At 55.0% G+C, this 13,515-nt stretch overlaps 1 protein-coding gene across 1 annotated transcript; it reads left to right on the top strand.

Moving 5' to 3' along the window:
• The first annotated feature begins 9,970 nt into the window (after window positions 1–9,970).
• On the top strand, window positions 9,971–10,291 carry LOC147984575 (uncharacterized). The gene has a single exon (XM_087541164.1). It carries the CDS (start codon window positions 9,971–9,973, stop codon window positions 10,289–10,291), a length of 321 nt encoding a protein of 106 aa, XP_087397290.1.
• Window positions 10,292–13,515: the final 3,224 nt, after the last annotated feature.

The following is a 13,515-nucleotide window of genomic DNA, read 5'->3' on the forward strand; positions in this document are numbered from 1 at the left end:
ACTTCATCCGAACTGCGCCGCAACATCGCTCGATACAGAGGCGCTGCACACCCCTTATGCTTCACCGATGAGGTTGTGGAGCACCAATTCCCCGAAGGATTTAAACCCGTGAACATCGAATCATACGATGGTACGATGGATCCCGCAGTATGGATCGAAGATTTTCTTCTCCATATTCACATGGCTCACGGTGACGACCTCCACGCCATCAAGTACCTGCCCCTAAAACTCAAGGGGCCAGCACGGCATTGGCTGAATAGCCTCCCAGAAAATTCTATTGGAAGCTGGGAAGACTTGGAGGACGCCTTTAGAGACAACTTCCACGGTACCTATGTTCGGCCTCTAGACACCGATGACCTTAGTCACATAGTCCAGCAACCCGGAGAATTAGCCTGGAAACTTTGGACCAGGTTCTTGATTAAAAAGAACCAAATTGTGGATTGTCTGGACGCCGAAGCCCTCGCGGCCTTTAAACACAACGTCCAAGACAAGTGGCTCGCCCGACACCTCGACCAAGAAAAGACGAAGTCCATGGCAGCCCTTACCGCACTCATGACCCGCTTTTGCATGGGAGAAGATAGCTGGTTGGCTCATAGAAGCAATAGCACCAGCGACCCCGGCACTTCTGAAGCCAGGGATGGCAACGGCAAGCCACTACGCAACAAACACAAGCGTTGAAACAATAACGAAGGTACTGAAGTAATGGCGGTTAGTGCCGGATTCAGTGGCTCCAAACCCGGTCAACGGAAGAAGCCATTCAAAGGAAACAGAGATGGTCCATCTAGTTTGGACAGAATACTCGATCGGCCTTGCCAGATTCATGGCACCCCTGATAAGCCTGCCAACCATACCAAAAGAAACCGTTGTGTCTTTAAACAGGCAGGCAAGCTCAATGCCAAACATAAGGGGAAAGGGCCGCCCAGCGAGGATGACGATGAAGAGCCTCGCCTATAGAACACAGGGGGACAAAAGAAATTCCCCCCCGAGGTCAAAGCAATGAACATGATCTACGTCACTCATGTCCCCAAGCGGGAGCGCAAGCACGCGTTAAGGGACGTCTATGCCTTAGAGCCAGCTGCCCCAAAATTTAATTCGTGGTCAGCCTGTCCGATCACCTTCGATCGCAGAGACCATCCGACCAGTATCCGTCATGGGGGTTCGTCTGCATTGGTCCTCGATCCAATTATCAATGGATTGCACCTCACGCAAGTCCTTATGGAAGGCGTCAGTAGTCTCAATATGCTCTATTAGGACACCGTCCGTAAAATGGGTGTTGATCCATCAAGAATCAAAGCCACTAAAACCACCTTTAAAGAGGTAATACCCGGCGTAGAGGCCTGTTGCACAGGATCCTTAACGCTGGAAGTTATCTTCGGCTTACCGGATAACTTCTGCAGCGAAGACCTGATCTTTGACATTGTCTCGTTCCGAAGTGGCTATCATGCACTACTCGGATGAACTGCTTTCGCCCGTTTCAATGCAGTCCCGCACTACGCTTATCTCAAGCTTAAGATGCCTGGACCACATGGCATTATAATAGTTAATGGAAACATGGAGCGCTCCCTCTGTATAGAGGAGCATACCACGGCCCTTGCGGCCGAGGTGCAGGGTGGCCTCGCTAAGGCGAAAACCACACTAGAAGTCAAGCCCCCGGACACTGTTAAACGAGCCTAGTCTATCCTGCAGAATGATAGTCCGGCTCATCTAGAGCTATATTAGCAATCCGGCCTCTGCCAATGCCCTAGCCTGATAGCGGCATACGTACCGTGCGTACATAACTACGCGTTAAAAATTCCATGGGCAAGGACAGAGGCATGCTAAACATAGGTTCCACGTTACGGCTTGACCCTATCTGGACCTGCACATTGCTCCACCTTTTTCTTCTTGTTTTTATTTTTTCAGGTTCTTTACAACTCACATCAATTTCTGGAGCTAACAAGGGCCCCCTTCTAGGCCCCTTATACATACTCGATTGTCGATCCTCTCAAAGGATCCTACACCAAGGTGAAAAGTGGCGCAGACGTGCGGCAGAATGTCCAAAGGATCTTCTAGATCATCTTTTCAAATTTAGGACCTGTACACAACTCTCCCTTGTTCTTGGCATGTAAAATATCCATGATGCTTATTGCATCTTCTGTAAAAATACGTTTTGACGTACAAATCAGATTACAATGGAAACAGTTTCGCCTAGCCTTGTTTGGTATTAGAGTTTTTTCCTGTTTTCCTACTTTACGTTCAAATTGGCATATACACCTTGGTACGACTTAAATCGCCAGGGGCTCTATTCAAGCCATATACATATCTTTAACAATAGAAAGTCCGAACACTGTCAGAGTATACTTCGGCGTCTCGAATACTGTATTATATGCATCGGCTCCGAATCACGTCTTTGGTCAATAGTTGGGTTGCCTGGCTCCTGTGCTTGCCACCTTACGTTCCGTTTTTTGGCTAAGGTAGTAAAGGGAGAACTACTGCGATTGTGTTTCCGGCTAGCCCGATCAAGCACCTCAGTAGAGAAAGCCGAAAACTGACTGTCGTGATGTGGTGAGAGCTGGTCAGCCATTCGGTGACTTATGGAATCTCTAGCAATTTCTTCCGTATTACACAAAGGACTGGCCTTGTTCAGTCACGCATTTAAAGGCATCTAAGTTCAATAGCCGAATGCGCGCTAGGGGTTCCTTTACAATCCCATTGTCAAACTCCTATTGCTAAGTGAGAGTGGTCAAGCCACATAGTCTGATTGCCTCGTTCGCCGCACTAACACCTCCTTTACGGACCAGGACGTTGGGTCAAGTGTGATTATGTGCTATCCCGGACACCCCCGTACTACCTACGTGGGGGCTAAAGCCAACGACTGGCAAACTCTCAAAGATATAAACGGCCGCTTAGGAGAAGACTAATTCAAAGATAACATGCATAAATATATTACAAAGGCCTCGGTTTATAATACAATGTCTGGGTAGCTCGGATATAGTTGCTCGGACACAGTTACTCAAACATAATTCCTTTGAGAATTGGCCCTCTATCAAACGGGCACCCTCAAGAACATCGTCGAAGTAGCGCTCCGGCTTGCGGTGAGCCTTGTCACCGGGCGGACCTTCAACGGCCACGCTGGCGGCCTTCATCTTGGCCCAGTGCATCTTGACACGGGCAAAAGCCAGCCGCACACCTTCTATACACGACAACCGCTTAACCGCGTTAATACAGGGCAGGGCGTCAACAAGTCGCTACACTAGGCCAAAATAGCTGCTTGGAACGGGTTCGGTCGGCCACAGCCGGACTATGATGTCCCTCATAGCTGTGCCGGACATCCTATGCAGCCCGGCCCACTGCGCCATCTGGTCATTCATCAGTGCGGGGCACTCCCGTGCCACGAACTGGCTCCAAAATTGCTTCTCCGTCGCATGCCCCTCCTGGGCATGGAAGAACTGCGCGGCGTTAGTAGCGCTCCGCGGAAGATCCACAAGGACATCTAGGGCACACTATAGTTGCGTGAGTAAAACATGAGACTGATTGCCAAATTACTCTGTAGAAGAAGGGGCTTACCAGCCGCTACTTGTCCGGCTTGCTTCATCTTCTCACGCTCCGCTTGAGATTCAGCCCGCACCTCCTCAGCCTCTTTAAGGGCCTCGGAGAGTTCGGTCTCCTGGGCTTTACTCTTCTCCTCCAAGGACTTATACTTATCGGCGACGCCCTTGAGCGCCTTCTCTACTTCGGCTACCCGCTCCTCGTACTGGTAGCGGACAACCCGTTTGGACTTCAAGTCCTCGGCCGCTTTCTCAGCGGCCGCCTTGTTCACCCTTGCCCACTCTTTGGCCTAGCCAAGTTCACCACTAAGGGCCTCAACTGCAGCTGCGCTACCTGCAATCACGCACATAGTAGCGCATGAGCTTTAAACTCTAGAGGTACGGGCCTGAACGAAACGTCTAAAGAAAACATACTCTACGCCTCATCAAAACCCTTATTGATGCGGACGAGATCCTCATCGGCCAGTCCCAGCTGACGCTTAAGTTCGGATACCTTAGCGGCCTGGGCGGTCGCCGCTAATAGTGAAGCCTACATTTCAACATATGGTAGTACATTAGCTCCTGCAAAAAATATTGATCCTCTGTCCGCCTCTTTTTTATGAACAAAAGGGACGATCAAACTCTCAGGGGCTACTATCTATACACATGAATCTTTTCATACGAAAAGCGGTCAGGAATATTACATTGCATACCTCGAAGCCTGTTAACAGGCTGCCAAAGGCCTCATTCAGCCTGTTCTTGGCAGACTTAACCTTCTCAACTACCACACCCATCAGGGTGCGGTGCTCCTCCATGATGGAAGCTCGTTGTAGTGCCTCCATCAGTGCGTTCGGCGCATCCGGACTAGCGGAGCTTGCCGCGGGAGTTGGCACTCCCCCCTCCCTCAAGAAGGATTGCTTGTTCGGCTGATGGTCGGACTGGTCTAGACCCCCGCTGTTAGCCCTCGAGGGGATTGTTACCCCCGTGTTTTCGTTAGCCGAAGTGTTACCTTCTAGCGCCATTTTGGCTGCTTCCCATACCACCTCGTGCCCCGGAGAGGCCCTTCGGGACAACACCTTGGGGTCATCCTTGGCGAGAGGCGGGGAGGCTCACGAAAGTGACTCGCTCTCCATCATCCTTGGATCCAAGGAGTTCCCCTCCGATGATTGTTGGGGAAGACCGCGGGCCAGCCTACACCATTCAAAACGTTAATACCATACTCATCAAAACTGGACTTATGTACGACCTCTTCGGATACTCACGATTCAGCAAGGGGCTTCGGCCTGGGGCGCCACTTGGGCATGGCCTCAGTGTTTGAATCCGAGCCGTCTGGAAGGTATATTTTTCCCCTTTTGGGTGCCTCCCTGTTGGAGTAATGGGCCACGGGTAGCCTAACCCGGGTCCCTGAGCCTTTGAAGACATCGGGGCTGGCTGCGCCCCTCAAAGGCACCAAGAAGAAGTGCCGCCTTCTGGTGGCCGGCTGTCCCAAGCAGCCGGCTGCCGGATGGAGGCCGAGTTCAAGAAGGCGGCTACAAGACGGCCGACTTCCCGCGGGCAGCCTCCAGAGAGGCCGGCTCTTGGCAGGCGGCCCACCGTGCCCTCAGAGTCTGCGCTCCCATTTAAGAAGATGAGACGGGGTGGGGTTACAGTGTAGCCCATCCCCCCATATCCAGGGCCGAGCGTGGCCACAGTGCTCCGTATGGGCGGAGATCTCCGCCCGGCACGGCACCGTTGCCACTCCTCCCTTGACGTCACCAGTGGCAGGCGTAGTCCTGTTCCCACGACAACCTGTCGGTACGGCCTGCTGGTGGCGGGCCCTACCAGGCAGCGAGAGCCCGGAGGGCGGCGAAGGCCTGACCAGTCGGACCCGAGGGAGGCCAGCCTCCAGCAGGCGGCCCTCTCCACCCTGGGGTCCATGCACCATTAATAACATAAGACAGGGAGTGGCTACAATGATCTCCCACCAGTCGGCGGGACTGTAGCCACGCTCCCGTGACCAAGCATGCGTCATTAGCCACACGGCTACAGTAATCAATAGCCAGCGAGACCCGTGAGCGGTGGGAGCGGCCGGTCGGCTCCGTACCAGACCAGCCGGCGGGGCCCACCAGGCAGCGGACCCCAGCGATCGGAGGAGAAGCCGGCGACCAGAGACATTGACAGCCGGGACCTACACCCGGCCGAATTACCATTATACCCCTGGGGGTGGGCCTATATAAACCCCCCAGGTCACCCGTGCAAAGGGTTCCCAACCTGTTAGAACTAGACTCATACCCAGAGAAGGAGAGAGCGTGCCTGCCTTATTCTACCTCTAGCATACAGCTCAAGGAGCACCCTTGTACTCACTAGTGCCTTAGTGATCATGCGGAGACCCTACAGAGTAGGACTAGGGGCGTTATCTCCTAGGAGAGCCCCGAACCTGGGTAAAGTACGTCGGTGTTCGTGTCTACGCCTCATCCCGCTTCCATGTACCGGTGACGTTCTACTAGCTCCCAACATGATAAGCCATCCATTGGCATATGTCGCACCCAACCCCCGACATTTGGCGCCCATCGTGGGGTGAGGTGCACCGTCTCCCGGAGACCTGTTCTAGACGGAAACCTTGTTCCTTCCTAGTGAGCGCAGCCAGCCCGGCACGCCAGACGACGTCTACGCCGACGCGCTGCACGGCGTGGAGGTCGCCTGTGCGGCGAGCTGCCTCGCCGACCTTGTTGGCGAGATCCGCCTCTCCGACGAGCCCGCGTCTGATGCGGGCACAGAAGGCCCCGAGAGCCGCCTCGTCTTCGATCAGCTCCACGTCGCCAGCGAGCCCGCTGCAGACTTGGAGTCGGTTGGCTCCACCGACCCGATGCTTGTCGACTCCGACACAGCGTCGCTTGACGCATTTCCCACGAACGTGGTGGTCTACGACGAACTGCTTCCTTGCGCGGACAGCGGTGGCAGTACCGTCACGGAGGTACTCGTCATCAGCCATGGCGAGCACTCTGGCGGAGGTGGCCAGGATCCGTTGCAGGCAGCGATGCAAGACCTGGCCACGCCCATCCCGGAGGGCGCCGACGCAGAGACACTGGAGGCACGCCGTGTCCATCTCGTCGAGAGCGCCAACCGGCTGGCCAGCATGAGACGCCTTCCGGAGGCCTACCAGTGTGAGATGGACCGTGCTGTCGGCGGCACGCCGGCTCTTGGTGGGCCTAGCCGCATTGGCCCCATCCGGCAGCGTGGCACGACCATCGCCAGCATGTTCAGGGACAGATTGTCCCGTCTACGCCACGCCTGCAGAGAATATACGAGCTGCCCAGGCGGCAGCAGACGAGCTAGACAAGCTCAAGGACGAAGAGCGCCGCCACATGACGGAGCGCGTCCAGCAGCTCCTTAACGCGGCTGCTGAGCAGCAAGAGGCTAGTTGCCACACCAAGGCGTTCAACCGGCGAAACGATGATCCGCCTCCTCGCCGGGACCAAGGCGCGACATCCCGAACGCCGACTGGTGGCGTCCGCGATAGGAGAGACAAGGAGCCGGCTGCCAGCCGCAGCCGGACTCACATCACCATCGAGCGCGACCAAGACAGCCGCCCAAGAATTGTGTGGCGGCGAGACGACTGTCCACCTTCCCCTCCCTGTAGGGAAAGGCACATCTCCCCTCTGCCTGTTGACCACCCGACACTCGGCGACCGCCTCGGTCGTCGAGAAGGAGTCGGATAGAACGACGCCCGCCACCGGATCGACCGCCTCAACTGATCCCTGGCGCTAGAAGAAGAAGATGAGCTGGGTCCGCCTTGTTTTGGCCCCCGCATCCGAGATGGGCCCTTTCCCAAAGGGTTCATGCTCCCGAGATATACGCCCAAGTACACCAGCTCCGTGAAGCTGGAGGACTGGCTGGTTGACTACTCCACAGCCGTCAGCATCGCCAACGGCAACAAGCGCGTTGCCGTAAAGTACGTTCCGCTCATGCTCCAGGGCACAGCCCGGACGTGGCTGAACTACTTGAAGCCTCGTAGCATCAACAGCTGGGTTGATTTCACTGAAGCCTTTATCCGCAACTTCACCATCACGTACAAGAGGCCGCCCAAGCCTCGCCAGCTCTCCTTATGCGTCCAAGGCCCCAACGAGTCGACTCGTGACTACCTCACGCGCTGGGCCGAGCTGCGTAACTCCTGCGAGGGCGTGCACGAGGTCCAGGGCATCGAGTACTTCACTGCAGGGTGCCGAGAAGGCACCCTCCTCAAGCACCAGCTTCTCTACGACGAGCCGGTGCCCCTCGATGAACTGCTGATCATAGCAGACAAGTACGCTACGGCCGACTCCTCCATGAAGGCGGAGATTAAAGTCGATACATCTGGCAAAGTGGCTCCTGAAGCTCCTCGGACCCTGGCTGGCGACACTGGTCGGCGCCAGCAACCGAATGACAACAAGCACAAGGCCATGCTGCTGGCTTCCACCAGCTGGCAGGTGGCAACAGTCAAAGATCGACAACCAGAAGGGCAGCCTCCACCCAAGCGTCAGAAGGGTGGCAAGACCAACTAGTTGTCCGCCTTCCCGTACGAGCAGACTCTTGATGCGCCCTGCAAATTCCACAGCGGAGCAAAGCCATCCAACCACACCACTCGGAAGTGCCACTGGCTCACCCGGATCACCATGGGTGATGGGCTCCCGCCTCCTCCGCCTGCCGGCCCGCCGCCTCCTCCTCCGCAGCAGGCGGCGGTTCGGCCAATCGGCGCCATACAAGATGAATACCCTGAAGAGCATGGAGCCTATGTCGTGTTCACCAGCGTGGCTGATGATAGGCACAGCAGACGGCGGCGACAACAAGAAGTAAATACAATCGCATCAGAAACCCCTGAGTTCATGCATTAGTCTGAGAAGCCCATTAGCTGGAGCAGAGCTGACCACCCGGAGATGATGCCAAATCCCAGTTCTTATGCCCTGGTTTTGGATGCCACTTTCGCCACAAAGATGCGGGCTGCTTGCTTTTCCCGAGTCCCGGTAGATGGCGGCAGCAGCATCAACATCCTGTACCGAGACACTATGGAGAAGCTAGGAATCAAAAAGAGGCAGCTTCAACCCAGTCAGACTGTGTTCCATGGCATAGTCCCTGGCCTTTCCTGCTCACCAATCGGCAAGACTCAAATTGACGTCCTCTTTGGAGACAAAGAGCACTTTCATCGAGAGCCAGTCTGGTTTGAGGTGGTGGACCTTGAAATCCCTTATCATGCACTACTTGGCCGGCCTGCTCTAGCCAAGTTCATGGCGGTCCCCCACTATGCCTACCTCAAGATGAAGATGCCGAGCACCAAGGGAATCCTAACCATAACTGGGGACTACAAGAAGTCATCCGATTGCATGGCAGACAGCAGCCGGCTGGCCGAGTCCCTCGTAATCGCGACTGAGAAGCGGCTCCTTGACCGGGTTGTGGCAATGGCGGGAAAGCTGTCGGAAATGTCACCCGACCCCAAGGAGTCGGAAGCCGAGGGCTCATTCAAACCGGCCAAAGAAACAAAGAAGATACCCTTGGACCCGGAGCACCTGGAAAGGCATGCTGTCATAGGTGCAAACCTTGACAGCAAATAGGAAAGTGAGCTTGTCGATTTCCTCCGTGAGAATCAGGACATCTTTGCATGGTCTCCCAAGGACAAGCCGGGTGTTCCGACGGATTTCGCCGGACATGAGCTACATGTCCGACCTGATGCTAAGCCAGTCAGGCAGCCCTTGCGCCGCCTGTTAGAGGAGAAGAGAAGAGTTGTTGGAGAAGAAATAGCCCGACTTCTAGCAGCCGGCTTCATCATGGAAGTGTTCTTTCCCAAATGGTTAGCCAGCCCAGTCCTCGTGCTGAAGAAGAATAAGAAGTGGCGCATGTGTATTGATTATACCAGCCTCAACAAAGTTTGCCCCAAAGAACCATTTGCTTTGCCAAGAATCGACCAAGTAATTGACTCCACAGCCGGATGCGAGCTGCTAAGCTTTTTGGACGCATACTCAGGGTATCATCAGATCAAGTTGAGCCCGGCCGACAGGCTGAAGAACGCCTTCATCACGCCATCCGGAGCCTTCTATTACCTGACCATGACGTTCGGCTTGAAAAATGCCAGCACTACATTCCAGCATTGCATGCAGTAGTGTCTCCTCAAGCAACTCGACAAAAACGCCCACGTCTATGTGGACAATGTTGTGGTGAAGACGGAGAAGCGCGGAACGCTGCTAGAAGATCTCAAGGAGACCTTTGAAAACTTGCACCGATTTCAGATCAAGCTCAACCCGGAGAAATGCGTCCTTGGAGTACTAACCGGCCAGCTTCTTGGCTTCCTGGTCTCAGAGCGCGGCATAGAGTGTAACCCTGTGAAGATCAAGGCCATCGAGAGGATGGAGGTGCCCACCCGACTGCTGGACGTGCAGGAATTCACTGGCTGCTTGGCATCCATCAGCCGTTTCATCAGTCGGCTGGGCGAGAAGGCTCTTCCCCTGTACCAGCTCATGAATAAGACCACCTTTTTCAAGTGGAACGACAAGGCGGATGAAGCTTTTCTCCAGCTCAAGAAAATGCTGACCACTCCGCCTGTCCTGGTGGCCCCAACTGCTAAGGAGCCCATGCTTCTCTACATCGCCGCCACCAGTCGGGTGGTCAGCACAGTCATAGTTGTGGAATGCAAGGAAGAAGGCAAAGCACTACCAGTCCAGAGGCTAGTGTATTACCTGAGTGAAGTGTCGTCCGCCTCCAAGCAGAACTACCTGCACTATCAGAAGATGTGCTACGGTGTACACTTCACCGCCAAAAAGCCGAAGCCATACTTCTAGGAGCACCCAATCACTGCTGTATGCACTGCTCCTCCTGCCGAGATCATTGGAAGCCGAGATGCTTCGGGCCGAGTGGTCAAATGGGCCATATATTTGCCCCCTACACCATCTACTACCAGCCTCGCACCACTGTCAAGTCACAAGAACTGGCCGACTTCCTCGTCGATTGGGCTGAGACCCAGTACCTGCCGCCGACACCAGACTCCACCCATTGGCGGATGCACTATGATGGTTCCAAGATGCGCACCGGTTTGGGAGCCGGCATCGTCCTCACCTCTCCCAAGGGTGAAAAGCTCAGATATGTGCTGAAAATCCACTTTGCCGCCTCCAACAACGTTGCTGAATACGAAGCACTCAATCACGGGCTCCGGCTTGCTAAGGAAATCGGCATTCGCCGGATCCTGTGTTATGGAGACTCTGACTTGGTGGTTCAGCAGTTGTTAGGCGACTGGGACGCCAAAGATGCAAACATGGCAAGCTACCGCTTCCTTGTCCAGTAACTCAGCGGATACTTTGAAGGGTGCGAGTTCCTACATGTGCCAAGAAATAACAATGAGCAAGCAGATGCTTTGGCACGAATCGGCTCCACCCGACAAGCAATACGAGCCGGCGTCGCCCTGTAACGCCTCCTTAAGCCGTTTGTTAAGCCATCGCCAGAGTCAGATTCCATCTTCGTGCCGGCTCCTTCTAAAGCAGTTGGATCCGACTTGAGGACCCCAGTAGCTGCGTGGGGAATTCGGTAGGCGGCCTGGGAACTGCGGCAGCCGCACCCGGCCCGGGGACTACAATAGTCGGCCCGAGGACTTCATCAATTCAGCAAGCGGTAGCCTTCCTACCCGCGGCCTCCCGGCCCAACCACCCTCGTGCAAGTTGCAGTCCTGGCAGTCGAAGAAATAGCAGCACCTTCATGGGCGCAGCCCATCCTCAACTTTCTGTTGAACAAAGAGCTGCCGACTGATAAGATCTCGACTCGGCAAGTCCAATGTCGGGCAGCAGCGTACACCATTGTCAACAGAGAACTTGTGAGGCGCAGTGTCACGGGCGTGTACCAGTGTTGCGTAGAGCCAGAGCAAGGTCAAGCAATTCTCAAAGATATCCACCAAGGCGAGTGTGGCCACCACGCGGCTTCAAGAGCTCTTGTTGCCAAAGCTTTCCACCATTGGTTTTTCTGGCCGACTGCTCTAGAAGACCCCAAAGGCTTGGTCCAGAAATGCAAAAGGTGCCCCAAGTTCCGCTCTAAGCTTCATCAGCCGGCGTCTGCACTCAAGACCATCCCCATTGCCTGGCCCTTCGCTGTCCGGGGGCTGCATATGGTGGGACCATTCAAGACAGCACACGGCGTTATGACTCATTTGCTTGTCGCGGTGGACAAGTTCACCAAGTGGATAGAAGCAAGAGCAATCAAGAAGCTGAACGGTCCGATTGCTATGACTTTCATCGCCGACATCACCATCCGGTATGGCATACCACACAGCATCATCATCGACAATGGCACAAACTTTGCCAAAGGCGCCTTGGCTTGTTTCTGCGCGATGCAGGGCATCCGACTGGACTTAGTGTCCGTTGCCCATCCGCAGTCAAATGGCCAGGTGGAGCGGGCAAATGGCCTCATTTTGTCCGGCATCAAGCCCCGACTGGTCGAGCCTCTGGAGCGCTCGGCCAGCTGTTGGCTCGACGAGCCGCGACCGTCCTCTGGAGCCCGCGCACAACTCTGAACAACTCAACCGGCTTCACGCCCTTCTTCCTCATCTACGGTGCCGAAGCCGTCATCCCGACGGACATAGAATTCGTCTCCCCTCGAGTCACCATGTACACCGAAGAAGAGGCAAAAGAAGCACGAGAAGACGTCATCGATCTACTAGAAGAGGGCCAGCTGCTGGCGCTCAGCCGGTCCACCATCTACCAACAAAGTCTACCCCGGTACTACAATTGGAAGGTCAAGCCAAGATCCTTCCAAGAGGGATACCTTGTGCTCTGGCTGATCTAGCGAATAGCCGGCCAGCACAAGCTCTTGGCACCTTGGGAAGGCCCCTTCATCATCAACAAGGTGTTGGGCAATGACTCCTACTACCTGATCGATACTCAGAAGCCTCGAGCACGCAAAAGAGATGACTCCGGCAAGGAGACGGAACGACCATGGAATGCAAACCTCCTCCGAAGGTTTTACAGTTAACGCAGTATGTACCAGGACAACTCTTGTATTAAGTATGAAGACTCCGGGTCCCCCGAGAAGCTCGGGGACTGCCCTCCTTTATCTATATGATAAGTATTATGCCTATGAATGTGTTAGTCCGCCTGGCACCGGGTTCGACCAGTCGACCTGGGGGCTCGCCGCCTTGTACTATGTAATACTTCCAGCAGCCGGACAAGTAACATGTTGGCACTTAAGCCTTCTCCTGCCAAAGCCGTAGGTCGCAGAGAGGCTACCCGGTAGGCAGGAGTCAAAGGCAGGAAAGGGTGCCCACATGAAAAATGGCTAAGGACCCAAAAGCATGCGCATAGTTCAAGCCGGCTCCCCGCCTCACCGACCGGCTGCCGCGCAGCCAGCTAGCCAACTTCTACTTAAATTGCTAAACGCTCTAGTTGGCTAAGTACTTGCCTTCCCAAAGTGGCAAAGTACTTGACCCAGCCACAGTCCGCAGAGCGGCTGTCCGGCTGGCAAGACAGCAACTGAGAGAGGGCGGCAAAGGAAAAAGGCCACGGAGCAGAAAGCAAGAAGAGATATAACTTGGCAAAAATATTTACATATCAAATGGCCCTTGGCCAGCATTCAACGGAAGTTTGAAATACACCCAACAGGTGGAATTGTGCGAAACTAACAAAGTTTGTCAAGACTAATGAAGCAGTAAAAAACAAGGATACATTGGCAGCCTAGGGAGCAGCAGACGGGTCCGGCGGAACGGTGGAGTCGGTGGTGCCGGTTAGTGGAGCGGCCGGCTGGTCAGTCTCCGCTTGATTGCCTTCAGTAGAAGTCGGTTCGCTCTGGCGTGGCTCGTTGCTGGAGGCGCGGTCGAGCTGAGGCTGGCCGTCCGCTTCAACCTCTTGCGCCTCCTCTTCACCTTCCTCCTCCTCGTCTTCTCACTTGTTGCTAGAGTCGATCACTTCGGCCGAGTCCTCGCCATCCTCCGGGTTCAACCCGAACCACTCTGGTGGCACCTCGGCACCATTCTCAGCCAGCTCCGGGACGAAGACGTTGGTGTTGGTGTACTCGACGATAGCCGCCG

Source organism: Triticum urartu, chromosome 2A (genome assembly GCF_056163025.1).
Source record: "Triticum urartu cultivar PI428250 chromosome 2A, HENAU_Tu73, whole genome shotgun sequence".
Classification (NCBI taxonomy): domain Eukaryota; kingdom Viridiplantae; phylum Streptophyta; class Magnoliopsida; order Poales; family Poaceae; genus Triticum; species Triticum urartu.